General features: G+C 45.1%; 1 protein-coding gene across 3 annotated transcripts in view; it reads right to left on the bottom strand.

Annotated features, from left to right (window-relative positions):
* The window catches only part of GRIN2B (glutamate ionotropic receptor NMDA type subunit 2B), a 222,031-nt gene that overhangs the window by 110,752 nt on the left and 93,609 nt on the right, over positions 1 to 17,670 (bottom strand). For all 3 annotated transcript variants that reach the window (XM_054188128.1, XM_054188129.1, XM_054188130.1), the window contains one exon: positions 10,107 to 10,705. In XM_054188128.1, the coding sequence (XP_054044103.1) occupies positions 10,107 to 10,705 (599 nt within the window). The remainder of the gene's footprint in view (positions 1 to 10,106; positions 10,706 to 17,670) is intronic.

Raw genomic sequence — 17,670 nt, 5'->3', positions numbered from 1 at the left:
CATCTTTGAGAAGAGGGTGGAAAGCATTTCTTGCAGCAGTCTGCATTTGAGGTACCTCATGTCACTCACAAGGCTTAATCTGCCAGCGACACATTATTTTAAAGGGGAAGAAAGCAATGAAAAACATCCTTTTGGGGGGACCATCTTTTATTTATGGCATCTATTACCTATGTGGCTGCATCCTCCCAGAGTTTCACTGCAGTTGACCCTTTTGCTCCCCATCTAGTTCTGGTTATCACTTGTCTATACCCAGCAGCAGGTACACAGCAGCCTTGCTGGACATCTCCCTCTGCCCAGGGCTGAGTTTCCAGGGGAAATAAGCAGGTAATCAGTGTAGAATCAAGGTACATCTGCCCAAAACATGTCATGGCCTTGTGACGAAGGCGGTCCTGGAAAGCAGATATCATCTGCTGGTGAAGTCTGCACGCTGGAAAAGCTGACAACCTCTTTCCTGAAACCACTTCTGGAACTGCTGGCTGCCTGCTTCACACAGGCACACGAGAGGCATGTGTGGCACTGCCACTAATCTCTTGTGCTTATTAAACAGCCCCAATGTCTTGGCGAAAATCCACCTCTAGCAATTTCATTCTGCCAGCTGAAATTCCTCGTGCAGCTCCAGTGAGGTGCGGTATTCATCTCCGCTTCATACTACGTGCTGTTAAACAGTTGCTCTATTTCACCCCAGAGATGGCTGGATTTTACCGGTGAATTAAGCCATCCCTTTCTACTTTGTAAAGTGCTTTGGAATTGCAGATAAAAGATACTACAGACTGTCATAAATAAATGTAAGATGCTGACACTGCTACTGGAGGTAGCCATCTTGCTGAAAAATGATTTCATTTGTGACACTAATAATACAGGGAAGAACGCCGGGCAAGACACTGAAAACTCATTTCCATCTCGTTTTAATACAGCTTCAAAACCCAGGAAAAAAGTCAGCGTCGAGTCAGCATTTGTGCATTTTTAACCACTGTCAGGCCACGGAGATGCATGGATTTTTCAGTCCAGGGTGGCAGCTCTCTTCCACCCCGGCCACACCGTCAGTGGGTGAACTCTTCATCCAATTACCTGATGTCTCGCCAGATCCTTAAGAAAGAAAGACCAACCCCGAGTTCACTAAGTCTGTTTTTTCAAGCATTTCTCATGGTGCATTACTGCAGGGGGAAGGTCTAATCACCTTACAATCTTTACTCCATCAAGACAGGTGTGGAGACCTGTTCAGTGTGATATAGCAAGCTCAGAAATCTCTCCACAGGGGTGGAAAAGAGCTTTCTTTGTAGGAAGATGGCTGGCAGCATTCAGTCTGATCATTTCAAGGGCACTATGGTTAGATTTTAATATTCATTTTATATTAAGGTGCTTGCAGGCTTGAGTAGGGACATCTTTATTACTTAAATCAGGAGAGAATATGCTGCAGGAATGATAGAGCAGATAGTGGACTGGACAAGCTGACAAGCCTCTGCCATTTCTATTTTCTTTGTTTGTATTTTGCTCACATTTAAGCATTTTAAATACCACATTTCTAGAGTATCTTTCATTCAAATACTTAAAGAAATACAGCGCACAATGAATGTACAATACCCCCCAAAAATGACGCTAAGGTAACATACACCACTTTCAAATGTTCATATTCAATTCAAAGTCAAATTTTCTAACCTTAACAAAGCAGGAATCCCTTGTCTAACACTGCAAACTGATTTTTGAACTTTGAAGTGACGCTAGCTTTGAGTTATTTGTCTACACCAACAGAACCCCCACTGCTGGATAATTATTTGAAAGCAGAACAAATGCATTCATTTCACACTCTCATAACTCAAAATTGGACGAACAGTTTTTTTTGCTAAGAATTTTCCAAAATTTTTCTTTGGACTGAGAATGAAAAGAAAAATAAAAAATTGCAACATGAAACAAAACGTACTTTAAAAATTACAGCTACTTGAAAGTAGGCCAGTGGAGAGGCCTGTGAGCTGCAAAGGGAGGTCTGTATTCTGCACAGGTAACAGGTATTCAAAGCCACAGTTTGGTTTGGTCCCTTTTAGATGAGTATTCAGCTGCCCCACAGATACGCAGATCCACATTTTCCCAAAATTGGGATGCAAGACTCGAGTACACCCTTAAAGCAATGATTCTGAGAGGAATTTCATCAGCGGCATGTAGTCAGGAGTGCTCTAAGCCTCAATTCATCAAAGCACTCAACCGCGAGCTTAGCTTGAAACGTGCACAACGATTTCTTAAACGAAGCATATACAGCAAAGACCACTGAACAGCAGGTGCCTCTGGAGGGGAAGAGACCAGCTGTTTAACAGGGCTCAGCTCCATCACACGAGGGTGTAGGACAGAAAGGGGAAAAGAATATCCCGTTGGAAGTTAAACCGCAGGAATGGCGTTAAGACTGCAGAACACAACGAAAAAAAAATCTCGTCCCGGATGCACCAGGGTTAATGCCTCGACTCTCTGCCAAGAAAAGCCATCTGATTTTTTACTTCCCCCCGCCCCCTCCCCTTTTATTCATGAATTTCTGTCTCAACGGTGAACGCTGTCACGGCCCCCGCGCCCCCCCAGGAGGGAACCACTAGGCGGCGAGCTGGGCTGGTGTCTTGTCAAACCGCATCGTGAACCCAAATTGCATCAAAGAGAAGAGAAGAGAAAGCTGCTCCACAGTTGCACAGGGAGCCATAGCAACGCGGCAGTTCCTATTTTTAAAAACTTGAAAGATAGTAAGAACATTAAGTCTGAGGGGAGAAAAAAAAAAAAAAAAAAAAAACACCACGCTTCTATCGAAAGAAAAAAAAAAATGCACGTGTTCCTTACAGGCTCTAGTGATGAAACCGCATATGGCTAACCATCGATTTGCAGGTGTGCAAGTCAGAAAATATCCACAGCCTCAGCAAGCCAGTCCCTGAAGGAAAGAGGCTATTTCTCACCTTCTCTCCGCTGATCTGCTCAAGCGGGTTTTCAAATTCCCTGGGGCACTTTAAAACCCACAGGACCCCAACTGCACTTTGTGATTGGGGTGAGATACTGCTGTAGCTGACGCTAAACCGTAGCCAGAGCTGGGTTTGCGGTTTCGCACTGCTTCCTTCAGCTCCACCACAGAGGAAGGATTTTGATTCGCTTTTCATGAAAAGCGGAGAGAGCCTGAATGCACAAGTTAAAGCATATTGTCACCAGCAAGTGAAGTTGCCACGGTATTAGCACTAATTGGACTTGGCTGCGGAGCAGGAGATGTCTCAGAGGGCTGGAAGCAGAACATGGACATTTTCCCATCTGGAAACTGATGGCGCATACCAAAATTCATTCCCAGCTGGTGGATTTTGGAGGCCTTTATGAAAGGGTCTGTCCTCTAATCAAAAGGTAACTCTTGCCAAAAACCCATCACTTCACTTGAACCCTCCCATCCTATTTTAATTGCAAAGAGGATGAAAAATCCAGCTGTCCACACAGAACAAGTGCCTCCTCTCCCCCTCAGACAAAGCCCTGCTCTGCAGTACCATGGCATCCTGTGGCGCCTGCTGAGGAACATTTTTGCTGTCCCCCCATCATATACTCCCTTTGAGAAGCCTGGGGTCTGAAGTGTTCTACCAGCGTGCTGAGTTGGTTTGATGTTAGACCTTCCCCTGCGAGGCAGCCATCCCTCCCGCTGCCCAAGCAGCGCTGCTTAAGGGCTGGGCAAAGCAAGGGGGACAGCCAGGCACAGACCATGCCCTTCTGCATTGGGCACCCTTAGCAGCTCACCCATACAGGGGAGGTTTGGGTCAAGAGCATCCCCCTCAGCATCCTCCTTCAGGGGACAGAGAAAAAGGAGTGAGAGGAAGCCAACGCTGCCCCCGAGATGTGGTGGCACATGCATAAATGCTCCCCGCCACCCCACTGCTCACCTCCTGGGCGGGCGGTGTGACTAACCGGTAGCCCCAGGGTTACAAACCTGGAGCCCTTCACCAGCGCTGAACAACCACAAACAACAGGGAGCAACACACACAGGACAAACGAAATGCAACAGGAGACGCAAGGCAGGGAGGGGAAAAAAAAAAAAGAAAGCGATGGCGGTGTGCAAGCAACAGAGAGCGAGGTGATGTGTAACAGGGGACGCACGGAGGCAGAGAGACCCTGACGGAGGCGGGAGGCGCGGGCCAGCCCCGGCCTCCAGCTGCTGCTGGAGCGGTGACAGGAACAAGCAGATTTCAGCAGCAGGGATCTCTAATCCATCAGCAGCGCTCACGCCACGTGCTGCCAGCTAGCACCAGCCTGACGGCAGCCGGACACACCAACCGGCGGGAACATAACAAGCTGCTAACAAGACACCGGCTTAAAGGCTCTGAAAGGTCAAAAGTTACACATGCTCCCTCACCCTCCAAGTTTCCGAAAAGGGCAATTCCTGCATCCGCGGGAACGTGCCATTTATACCTTCTCTCCCCTCCTCCTGGCAGTTAAGAAGCAAGTCCCAGAACTGTGCCTTCCACCACTGGAGAAGGGCTGCCCAGCCAGCTGCCAAGCAGGTAGATGCCACCCCACCAAAGCCAGTGAGACCTCAGTGCTGGCCAGTGCTCCTGCCTTAGCATGAGGTTAACTCAACGGTCCTATGAATGGAGAAAGGGCGACACAAATGGTCCTTTCTCCGTTCCTGCTCTCAACTCCCTTGCTGCACTGCGTGAAGGCGTGTGGCTCATTTGGCTAGGAGACAACACAGAGTGGTTCCATGTCAGCACCTGCAAATGACATATGATGATCCCTGTGTCCAACACGGCAGGTGATAGTTGCTGTGACTGGAGAGGACAGGGCAGGAGGGTGAGTTGGGAGAGGCCCAGGGAACAAGGAAAGGTACTACCTGGGCTGTTCTTGGCACTGACCTAGGGAAAGGAGGTCCAGGATGCTATGGGCATGGTGCTGCTCCTGGATATCAGGGTGGCACAACACCCTGAAGGGGAACTGCACCTTTCCAGGGATATATATAGCCCCTAAGGTCTTGAGTCTCCAGGGAAGCAATATATTTGTGTGGTCCTATTTCAAGTACTTTCTCTGCTCACTGACTCACTGTTCCTCTGTTTAAGCCCCAGCAATTCCTAGTTTCCTCTAGGGGAATGTGGCCATGTGAGAACAGAGCTTGCCCTGGGTGTTCCAGGGAAAATAGTTTCCAACCATTCATCATGGGCTCTTTCGCATTTCTTAACTGGTTGGCATGGAAAGCTCCAGATGAAAGTTAGTATTTCGCCCAAAGTGGAAGTATCATGTCCAAACAATGTGCCGACCTAGCTTGCCAGCTGTTTCTATATTTGAGGAATCTGAGGCACAGAATTGAACCTACCTTTGTTCCCCTCTTAATGTATTTCTTTGCAAAGGCAGTATAATTCCACATTTGTATTTTCATTCCAAAGCGAATGCTTCACTGCACTTTTTATTAAAATGAAATCTGGTGTGTGCAGCCTGGTGTTAAATGAGAGACTATTAAAGCCAATCAGTGGAGAACTCATTAGTAACCCTACAACAACAAACTAGTAGTTATGGCCCAGCATTCACAAGCAGCCATGACAACCAGTAGGAAGAACCCAGGTCTCATTGAAGGCTATAATAAAAACACAGCTTATGTAGACCAACGACTGCGAATATCCATACGAAACGGCTGAACTTCTATTCCTCAAATATGTGCCAGAAATCATATTCTTTTCTCATGACTCATCCCTGAATTCCACTCCCAAGGATACTCCTGTCATTTATTTATTTCTTCCCATTTCTAAAATGTAATGAGAAGCACCAATCCCGAGCTCAAGGAAATCTGTCCCATCAATTAAAATAACGAAATAAGCAGAAGGCTGCCTATAAACACATCCACTTCTGCCCACTCACTCCTCAGCAGCCATGGTGAAGGGAGAATAGATGAGCTTTGCAGAATGCCTAGAAGGTTTGCAACTCTCCTTGGAAGGGCCAAGAGGGAAGAGCTTCCATGTCTGAGCATCTCTCCAGAGAAAAATCCTGTTAGAAACTCCTTCCCAACCTTTGTAATCTTCTCATCCAGTATAAGTGGGCAGAGACCACAGTGGTTTGCTGGATGCACCAGGTTTCTTTCTGGGACAATGAAGGAATAAATGAACAGGTATTTATTACAAACCAGGCAAAGAATTAAAGAGCGTAATTGAACTGGAAAACAGCATTTGGATATTTGGACTCCAAATGATCACCTAAGCCTATTATCAGCATAAAATGAGATAAATCCCTCACTAGAGGAAAAATTCCTCAAGAATCATTCAAAAAGAAAACTAACAATTCTTGTAGAACAAATATTTCTCCACGTATCATTTTGCTACTAGTTAGTGGAGTTATCTCACCAGCGGGCTCATTTCTAGGACAAAATCCGCAATGTTCAGTGGTCGTGATCATACTTCTACAGTTCCAGCCTAACACAAAGGAGAAACGGTTTCACGACAGACAAGAAACAGTTGCTATGAGACCATTATTAATATGACAAGATGCAGACCAAACACCTACATTGGCAAGAAATGGCATTTAGACAAAAGTCGGTCTTGCTTCTTTTTGTACTTGCAGCCATACTTTAAACAAAACTTTGTTTGCACAAGCTCTTGCAAAAATGAACAAGTGTCAATGTAAGAGGGGGGAGAGACATGGAGAAACTGAGCTTTCTTTCTAAATCTGAGCAATATTCAATTCATTTCCTCCTTACTCCATTATACACCGAGATCGACCACCAACTGAGACCACGTTGAGCAAGACCATTTGATTTTAGCTGCATTCAGAATTACTGCACTTTCAGAAAGGGAAAAAAAAGTAAGAAATGGTCAGAGTTCAAAGGCAGATCTTGAGAAATGACTAATTCACAGTCTTAGTGTATAATGTGCCCCAGCTGAACTAAATTACACATTTTTTTTAGTTGGATGTGTCACTCTCCGAAGAATAAACCAGGAAAATTCCTTTATCGCGCTGCCTCCCAGCTATGGACTTGAAGAAAATTGGACCACTTTGGATTAGCTTCAAGGGTTTCTGAAACACCAGCTACATGGTGATGTATTATCTGAGGTCACATACACTTTGCAGTCTCCCCAGACATCAAGCCCACATACATATATTTCTCTATTCTGTGTAGGCATGTGGAGGGGGAACTGTAAGTTGCAGATGGCTGAATATAGTATTGCTGGGTCCAGGGCAAGACTAAAATTAGTTTTCCAGAACCTTCAGTCCAGTGCAAAGTGAGCTAGACCGTGTCCCAGACATGCAGGTACTGGTGCTGCCTGGTGTACGCAATGCACAAGCGCTGCGGGATCTTAGTAGGTGGAAGGGGTTAGGGAAGGTATGAAGCAGCCAGGTCTGCAGAATCTGTAATATCCCAGATAGACAAAGCATTTCAGGAGCGATTTAAAGACCTGAGACAGACAAAGTATATCAGGAGAGGTTTGAAGCTTAGCACATAGTAAATTCCAGCGAGTTCAACAGGACTTGAAGGTATGAACACAGATTACAGCCATTAATCTCGGTGGGTTTTGGTTCCGTGAGGTGAACTCATATCTTCATGTCTGCTTCTTTCCACGTCTTTTCCGTCTCCTCTGCCTTTCCTCCTGCCCAGACTCCAGGCTGTAAGGCTGAGCTTGAAGCTATCACACTTCCATTGAACCTTTGGATTTGTAAAAGCAATGCCTTATTTTGGATACCACTAGCTTTTTTACATCTAAAGGTGCCGGAAGGTAATTTCACTTAAGCAGAAAACTACGTGCCAAAATAACTGAAATCAAACTTTTTAACCATCTCGCTCAGAAATACAGAGAAGGTGGAAACATTTGCGGGGGGCGGAACCCCCAGAGTGGCAGAGCACAGGCCAGCGCAAGTGAATATCTGCACTGTGGTCACAGACACAAACTGCAACACAGCGTAATTATTTCTGAGCTAGCTCAGGTGCCTGCAGCAATCTAGGTAGTGGCAGAACGGAGCTTGGCATGGACTAATTGACTCTGCTTCTCAGTGAGACTGATGTTGGAATCCAAACTAAGCCGGGTGTATCTACATGTATCTGCAGTCATTCCCACGAATGCTGTACCCAAAGCAGGCAAGGGAGAAGGAACAGCATGATTTGGGCCACGAAGGTGAGAAGAAAGCTAATATTTTCAAAAGTGACGAGAACCGCTTTCATGTGGGGTGCCCAGGGTTCAGGGCACATCTACACGGCACAACACTACTGTCATACCCAGAGACTCAAGAGTCTTTGAGCTGGCGACTCCTATACAATGCAAAGAAGTGCTATGCAGACAGGTTATGCTGGGTCCTCAAAGCAGCATAGCTATATGGGTATGATGTTATGCACAGGCTAATACAGTGTCAACAGAACTAATTAGCAGAAGGTCTCTGCAGAACACCACATCACATAGCAGGGGACAACATTTTGTTTTCTAGATAACTGCTGAAAAGGGACAATGCAGCTCCCTCCAAAATCCCTATTCATTTGGAAGGGTAGAACAACAGCCTGCCTTGATGGTATTTCTGATAACTTTGTATATATTAAATATATTTTCCCTGATTAATCATTCCAGGCATGACTCAAAAGAGCAGCAGAAAACACCCCTTACCCCTAAGCCTAGCTGGGAAGGAAACTGATAAAAGCTTTGGGCGCCTGTGGTGGTTCCAAGGCTTGCAGACAGCAAAAAGCCAATATGGGGATGAAGTAAAGGCAGTAAGACTTGATAATATGCCAGTGCATCATAGAGACAAACAGCAGATAGCATTATGGATAATATAATGGGTCAAATAATAGACTTTTCTTTCAGTCCCCAACTTTCAGGCAAAGCAAAATCTGCTTTCTTGTTCACCAGTCCCTCTCTCTGCCTAAGACAGTTGACAGTAAGGGGTCACAGCACGCAAAGCAATCCATCACATTTACACTGTTCCATGATTCATCACGACAAATGAACAAAGATGCTGAGCTCTGTGTGGCCACCTCTCCTGATGGCTACTGTTTGGATTCCCCTTGTCCTACCACAAAGAGACCAACCTGCCCAAGGATTCTGTATGTAAAACGTTGCAGAACGACAGCTGAGCAGGTCAGGGGGCATCAGGCTAATTGCAGATCCTATGTCTAATTATCTGGGTTGCTTAGCAACACACTAAAAATCCAGCTAGGACAAAAAGGAAGATCTGGTGATAAGAGTGCTGTTCTAGAGGCTGTTCCACCACAGCCTTCCTCTATGACCTTAAAGAAGCGTCTTAGCACTGTTTCTTACGAAAATCTGAATATGGATCAAAAGATGATGTTTATTCAAATAAGTTTTCCCTATTTTTAAATGCCCTTTTCCATCTAAAAAAAATTACTGTTCTGATGGAGGTGCCTAGGCTCTCTGCACAATGTGCACAAGAGAGAATGTGACCCAAAACAGACAGCAGACAATGGCCAATAAGGTGCCAATGAGCAGGGTGACAGCACAAATCCACCTCTTTGAGGTAACCTGGATTCTTAAGACACCCAAAGGCTTTAAAGGCTTCCAGTATAAAGCAGGAGCTGAGCAGAGTTGTTGACTCTTTTTGCAGCTCTAGTTCTCCCATCTCTCTGCACTTCCTTCTCTCCTGTAATTCAGGGCTAATGGCCAGCAGAAGGACAGTTGGTCCTCAGACAACAGATGCCATGAAACTATTCCAGGTGGGTTACACAACCATCACCTATAAAGGACACCTGTTCACATACTGCCGGTGCCTGGAACAGAACCTGATGCCTTCTAGATTTCAATACAAACATCCCCACTGCTTGCAGCAAGAACCTGCCTGAGAGTTACAGACCCATTCATGCAAAGACACGCCAAGAAGTTCAGAACTGTTATAAAAGCAAAATTTTGTGCATCGAGGGGCACACTCAGATATTTGCACTATGCCTTCATTGTTCCTTTTGCTCATGCTGGCTTCCCCCCTGCGTTGCATGGACGCTTTCTAAGGGGGTGACAGTACTAGCACTCATGATGCACAGCGTCACGAGTCCCACCATCAGCATGCCTCCCCTTGCCCACATTCTGGCCAGCCCCACCCACTGTCCCAAAGCACCACGTGCCGTAGCAGAATTATTCTGGTCTCAGTGGTTCTCTCTGACCCCTTTTTTGTAAGGCTCACCCAGCCCCTTCCCTTACCTGTTGAGCATGTTGGACTGGTAAATCCTTTTCTCCTGGGTGTTGTAGCAGCTGCTCTTGGGCTCAGGGATGAAGCTGTGTTCAGACAGCATATCAGAAGCAGCCGTGGTGATTATGGCTATTCCATCCCTCACTCTGGCAGGAAGACCGTAGTCCCATTCATCATATGAGACAGAGATGAGCCCGGTGGGGAACTCGGATGGCACTGTGTCTGTATCCCCTGCCACCAGGCTGGGCACGATCCACGTGTAACCATAGCCTGTCAGACCCACAGAGTTGGCCACCTCAAAAATGTAGGTGGCCTCTTCCTTTGTGCAGTAGAGGAGGATAACAGGGCTTTGGAGCTTCTTGAGCTGGTTCTGGATCTTTGAGTCCCCATCATCCAGGGACATGTCCAACAGGAGGACCTCCTCCAGTTCCCAGCCCACAAAGCTGTGCTCAATGGTACTGCGGATCTTGTTCACAAAGTCCTGGTAACCAGGGAAGTAAGTAGTGACAATGGAGAAGATGTACCAGTCATATTCTTCCATGATGTTGAGCATGACAGAAGCTTGCTGTTCTATTGATGGGCCAAACTGGAAGAACATGGATGACTCATCCTAGAATAGGAAGTCAAAGAGAAGAAGAGAGAGAAAAAGAAAATAAGAATAGGTCAAAGGAAATAAACAGCATTCCTAGTCAACCCATTGAGCATGGAGGGGGAGGCACGCAGTCACACACTTCATGTCTCAGCCAGAGCTTAAAGATTTTTAAGTTTTAAAAATTTAAAATTTAAGTGAAGCAAGTGAGAAGGAAGTAAAAGCCTTTCTATGGACAGCTGTCCTTACTTTATTTTTAAAGGCAGGTTGCTGAAATTACTTTAAGATTTCAAATGCTAGGCATGATTTTAACAGACAGGGAACAAGTGGTACACAAGTGAGGACAGAAAAAGATAATATGTACAAAATATGCCATGGCAGCAGAAATTAAGAGCTTTAATCCCAGGATTATCAGAACATTATACGTAGTATAAACAGGATACACAGCAGCTTTGATATTGATTTAGTTTGGGACAGTCACTCTAGTTTGAGCATCCAGTCTGAAATACAATTAGAGTAGGCAAAACTACTGGACACAAATAGCCCTGAGAACCTCCACTGCAAGCTCCTCTTAAAGCAAGCAGTAGCACAGAGTGCTACAACTGTGAAGGCTCAGTCTCAGAACAACATAAAACATACTAAAATGGAAAAAAAAAAATTTAAACTATCGTGGGTTTTGTTTATACCATGTTTTAGAGAAATGTCAGCTCAATATTTCTCTGGGTATTGTTTTCACATCCTTCTACCATATCAAGTTCATCTTTGCAAGAATCAGAACTTGTATCATTTTATAGCTTCCAAGACTCCAAGGGAGTTTTGTACAGATCTCAGCTCTCCCATGGCATAGTCTAAGCCTTTTTCGTCCTGGGATTTCATGAGATACCAGGCTTTCAATTTGTGATAGATCCAGTAAAACCCAAATCCCTGCTTTTGCCCAATTCATGATGGAAGGGAATGGAAAAAGCATTTGCCAATATGCTCTCTTATGGATTGATCTTCTGTCTTTTAAAATCAACTGCAAACTCCCACTGACTTCTGTAGAGTAGGATTAGATCACAAGCAAACCAAAAAAAAAAAAAAAAAAAGCAGAATTAAATTATATCTCTCTGCAGATTCCCATTACAATAAGAAAGTTCTCCAAATCCAATCACCACTTTTAGGAATGAGATAGCAGCCCCACCTTCTTTCAATAAGCCCAAAGAGCTGAACCAGAGATATAAAAGGAGGTAGGCAGGAGTTTTAGACTTGGGGAAACTCATTGTGCAAATGTCTTAAGACATTACCTCAAGATATTCACATTTAGTAGAACAGCTCTCTACCAACTCACTCTCCTACAGAGAGCTCACTCTCCCACAGCCTGGCAGGTAGAGCTGTTTTTCAGCAGGGATGCCAGTTAATCAGCCATCCATCGATCCATCTGTCCATCCCTTCTTCAGTGTTATGATTTTGATTACCTATAACCATTTTCTCCATTGGCATAACATGCCATAGCTCAGCAACTCCAGGGGAAAAAAAAAAAAAAAAAAAAGGTCTGATCCTGCATCCAGCCTTAAACTGATTGTTTCACTTTCCTGAACTCCCTGTGGGTCACATCCTATACGAAAGAGTCCTTGCTCCCAGATCCTCATGCCTCTCCTATGAGGTTTGGTGATTAAAGTCTGTTCACTTCCTCCACACAGCTCACCACCCACTTGTGAAAGTACTCTTAGGGCCGGCTCTTTGCTCACTGGAAAAATAAACGTACACAAAAAGAAAAAGGAAAAGAAGGCAGAAACAAATCGGAGACAAGTTAAAAAAATAGGAGCAGCAACTGGGCCTGCCAGTCTGTGGAAAACAGCTCATACTTTCTGTCACTGGAATTCACCTCCTTTTCCCAGAACTGTGCTCAGGAAAAGAACTTACTTGTCCGATAAAAAGCTACTTTTTATCTTTGAAGCTTATGGAGAAAATCAGGAAAGCCAGAGGAAAGATTAAACTATTGTCACAGCATCTGCCAGAGTTTGAAGAAAGCCTGAACGAACATCTCCAATTCCCTTCATTGCACTGTGCCTTTGAAAGCCACTTGTAGCAAACTGAACGGCAGAGTGCAAAGACTCAGCCGTACCGCAACATGAAAAGGCAAGACAGCTACACTGATGACTAGTATTTATTTTTATATTAAATTCAACAAAAGTTTTTCTGTACTTATGCCTAAGAACCTCTGAATTGGCTGCGAATTTCCACGGTTTCTAGCAAAGAGTCTAAGATCCAAAGGACCTGGCGATTGAATTACGGGAATATTTGACACACAGCACCTTGAAGTCTTGTCTGAAAATATCCTGGGCGCTCTCCTCAGTGACGAATAGGGGATGGGAGATGGTAAACCCACTAGTATTTCAAGGCTGTGCGCACACACACACATGCAGGAGTTAGTAGGTGTGGCAGTGTGGGACATACTGCCCTCGCCGCGGTTCTAAACAGGGTCAGATGCTCCAGCTAAAGTGCCCACCCACAGTTCGTTCCACACGAGCGCACAGCCCGACTGTTGATGGCAATTCAGCCTCAAAGGCTGGGGGAGAAAATTCAGAGTTCCTCACTAACCAGAGTGTATCAGAACATCAAAAATCAATGCACCAAATAGAGAGCTTTATCGCAACCCAGCTGAACAATTCCTGTCCACCGATAAATGTAAGCACCCCTCCTTAAATCAAACAGCACAGACCACTTGGCTGTGCATGTAATAATTGCTCTTGAGAAACTGCTTGCATTTTTATTATAGAAGCAGCAAGAAGAGGCAACTTCTATTCAAAATGAGAGCATTAAGGAGGTGCAAGCCAGTCCAGCTTTTGGCTTGCCAAGTTGTCTCTTGGCACTCGATCACCCCACTACTTGGGCTAGCCAAATGTTCTTCATTCCCAAACAAACTCAGCAATCGGAAAAGAGAGGGGTGAGCAAGGAAGGACGGACAACATTGTGGAAGAAAGTGTCCCTCTCATAATAAATCAGGAGAATTGCTGATAGAGCTGGATAGGAATCTCAGTGAGTGCCTTTTGGGCAACAACAAGCAAACTAAGAAAAATGCCTGAGAGTCACAATTTCCTTCCTGTCCTTATTTCTGACCACACCTGATGGAAAGTCAGGGAAAAACAGAAGGAGCTGAACTGACAGAGAACCACAGGGCTATCAGACACAGCAGGAATTTGACCTCACTGTGGTGTTACAGTGAAAGCTTTTAAATTAGGAGATAAATCTAAGGGATTTTTATCATTTTTACACACATATACCCCATAGAATCATTATTGCTTTATTGCAGTCTAAAACCAAAAAGGAATATTTTACCCCTCCAGACATTAAAGTTTTTTACCAAACATTACGAGCTCCTATTTTTCTCCTGCAGAAATTTCACACTCTTCACCTCCCTTTTTCACCTTGGAATAGCCAAAACATGGTTCAACATTGCCACTGGGAGACAGATTTAAGTTTGGGATAGGTGGAGTTCGAAGCAGAAGTCGTCCCTTATACTGCACGTGATCCAGGTGAAATACAGTCCCCTGACTACAAGAAAAAGCTTGTCTTTCTCCTACAGCTCTTTCACCTGCAAGCTCAGGCTTTCCACAGCTAACTGCTGCAAGAGGCAGCAAGATGCTGCAGGGTGTCCCTCACCTAGTCTGAAAGAGTAGAGGCTCCATTATAGGATCTCAATGCCTCCAGAGATCCTAGTACTCCCCCACTGCCACCCTGCAAGGTCAGGGATCCGTAGTTTGCAGAGCTGAGCTGGAGGTGGAGCCGATCAATTGACACAGCACCACTCCCCAGCTGACAGATGGCTTCCCACAGAAAATCTGCTCCGAGTTTACCGCTGCTGGGACAAGTATTGCCTCCTCCTCCTGCACGTTTAATCCCTCAGATAAGGAGGCTGGATTGCACGCGGTGAAGGTGCAAAAGCGCTCACTGTGAAGCCTCCTCTTGGAAACTGGTGGCTGGTGAGTTCCTAGTTGGATGGAATAGGGTTTGCAGAGGTGGCACAAGGTTTAGAGAGCAACCAAGAATTCTCGCCACCACTTCTAAATTGCCCGGGGCAGGCCCATGCAGATTATTACACAAAGGACTGGTCTGACCCACACCTCACTGGAGATGCAAGCCCTTGGCAAAGCTGCAGGTGACTCTTGGAGGAGGAGCCCTCCTGCAGCTGCACCATTTGAAACCAATCACTGCCATTTAACAAACCATTTACCTCAGATGTGGCAGGAGAGGTCCCCAGGGTGCTTTTCTCACAAGTTCCTTACTAACAGCCTCTCTGGATTCCCCAGGCAAGCAAAAGCAATTACTGCTCACAAACAACAACTTACTATCCAGAGCAAAACTGCTTCTCGGCATGGGGCAGACGAGAGAACATCCCTAAAGCAGAGGAATGCAAGATCCCCCAAAATGGTTGTAGTGGGCCAGACATCTTGAGGAACTAGAGAGCCTTCCACTGAGCCATAGCATAACTGCGGACCTGGGGAGTGAGGAGATCACCGTGTTACGTTTCCTCCGTGCAGCCTCTGTGAATGTAATCTGGTTGTGTGCCATGCTCTGATGGCTGGACCACGAACAGATTTTTGCCACTGGTGGCAAGCTCCTTTAGCTCCAGTCCACGTGCCAGACCCCACAAGGGCCGGCTGTGTCAGGTTAAGAACAAGGAATTTGACTGAGGAACAAGTCAAGAACACATGCTTGCTTTTCGGATTTGGAGAAATAAACCGTATTTTTGCAAAATTCCCTGGGCTGTTATCTCCGCACAGGTGCAGGAGAAATACAGTTTGTGCTGCTCTGGGAGTAACCCCTTTTTATTAGGCTTTTGGGAACGTCAGTGCACGTAACCCCATTTGCTGCTTCATTAAGCTTCTTGTGCAGCCATAACTTAACAACTAGGGTCTGCCCTTCCTTTCCCGTTTACAATGGGGATCCTATAAGATCCTAACGACTCAGGCCACTATCACTTTCCAAAGCCCTCTTCTCATTTTCCTAATTTAGAAGGAAAGCTGTTCATGTGTCTCTAGTACAGTCTTGATTTGCAAAATTCCTCTATGACCTACAGAAATCACATACGCCTGCCTCTTGTTTAGTCTTCGGCCCTGCCAACCACACATTTTGTAGGGGCAAAAAGGAGTGAGCAAGCACAAATAACTTCTGGGAAAACATAGACCTTAATTTCCCTACCTATGTATTTCTTTTCTTCAAAACTGAGACACCACTGTGTACCTATTTGTCACAGTCCTGGTGGGATACCTGATTCACTGTGAGTTTTATTGTTCATGATGGAAAATGCCACAACAGTTCAAAGTCTTATAATTAAATTTTCTATATTTCTGAGTCCCGTTTGTTATAACAAATCTGACAGGAAATCAAGATCTTTGTTGCTTAAGTGTTCATTTACTCCTGTTTATTCTTACCGCAAATGCATCACTGCCTCGGGCTAGCCTGCAGTCAGGATCTTCTGCCTGCTTGTTTTTTCTCCCCACATTTAAATTTTTTAATTTAGTTTTCAACGACTCAATACAATAAAACTCTGTTTTTAATATTACGTGCTGCATCATCCTGTGCGAATCCTTTCCTTGAGTGCTTGCAGTAGGCATTATGAGAACACGGTGACACCACAGCCCTAGCACAATGTCCTTGTGGTGGGACTGGCATCTAGAAGAGCATCTCTGCGTCTCTCACACACATACATGCTCACATTTCCACAAATACACATATTCACAGGAAAACCTACTCAAAGTAAGGCCGTAGCACGTTTGATTCTGTCATTTCTTAATCACTCTCTGCTTAGTTGATACTATTTAGTAGGATTTCAAAACTTTCCTGTCTGGCTGGAACAAGTTCCCTCGTCTATTACTGATTTTGGCTTGCACAGCAGATGGAGCAGATGACCTCCTGCAATCCTTTCCCAGTGCTCTGATTCACTGATGAGTGGATTGTTCTTGGTGAAAATCCTCCGAGCTGCCCTGGGAACGTGCCGTCAGTGGCAAGTTCAAATTTGTTAGACGCAGGAACGTGGTTTACATAACCGTATGATTTATCAGTTCCCTCCCTTGTTCTCATAATAACTACTGAGCACACTGGCCTCACTTGACAGAAGGATACATAGCTCGGAGATGATGGCTACAGAAAAGTGATTACAGAAATTGGTGGATGAGTGAAAGGGAGGGACCCAGTTCAGTGTCCCCAGTGATGGAAAGGCAGGCAGGATATACTGTGATAAATCAGTGGAAAGCTGTAAGAGCCTTTTCTTACAGGAGAGTGTGTTGCTGTCTTTCTGGCTCCTGCTAGGCAGGGCATACAAGTGGCCGTGAAAGAAGGTCTGTGGCAGTTGGGAGAGCGGTTGTTGACTCTCTAGGTCTTCTATGGAAGCCACAATCCCTGTTGGTTACTGAGAATAATTGCGATAAGGAATCCAGAGTTGCTGGTGTAGCTCCGTTTTGTTACCTTGGTAAACCGTAACAAATGTACCAAGATTCACATGTATAAGGACATTATACACGTAAGTATCATCATATTCCCAGAACCCAGTCATGGCTTGGACATTAATCTCTCTGTAGCAGTGGAAACAGATCTGCTGCAGAGCCCTAGCCCAGGGGCAACTGTGTAAGTGCTCCAGCACCAAGGAGCTCCTGAGAGTTGCAATAAAAAGGTCTCCGATTAAAGATGACTCAGGGGCTGAGAACAGCTAAGTGATTTCCACATTCCACTTAAGGGTCTACAGAAATCATTCGTTCAAATATTATGCAACAGAGGAAACACAAGATACCCTAGATTCTTGATTTTGGGATTGTTTCACTCCATACCACATGCAGTTAATAAAAAATATGAGAGAGTCAAACATACCAGGGCCATTGGCTGATGTATACAATTCAGAGAAAAACCTCAAAAGTGTTTTGGCTAGGGAGAGGGTGCACCGTTTGTGAATTTTATACACAATCACTGGCCAAAACAGGCTAGTGTATGATGGTATGCCATACCTGCTT

This window comes from Rissa tridactyla, chromosome 1 (assembly GCF_028500815.1).
Source record: "Rissa tridactyla isolate bRisTri1 chromosome 1, bRisTri1.patW.cur.20221130, whole genome shotgun sequence".
In the NCBI taxonomy this organism is placed as follows: Eukaryota; Metazoa; Chordata; class Aves; order Charadriiformes; family Laridae; genus Rissa; species Rissa tridactyla.
Note: the sequence above shows the minus strand (reverse complement) of the source record. Positions and strands in the feature narration are given on the sequence as shown.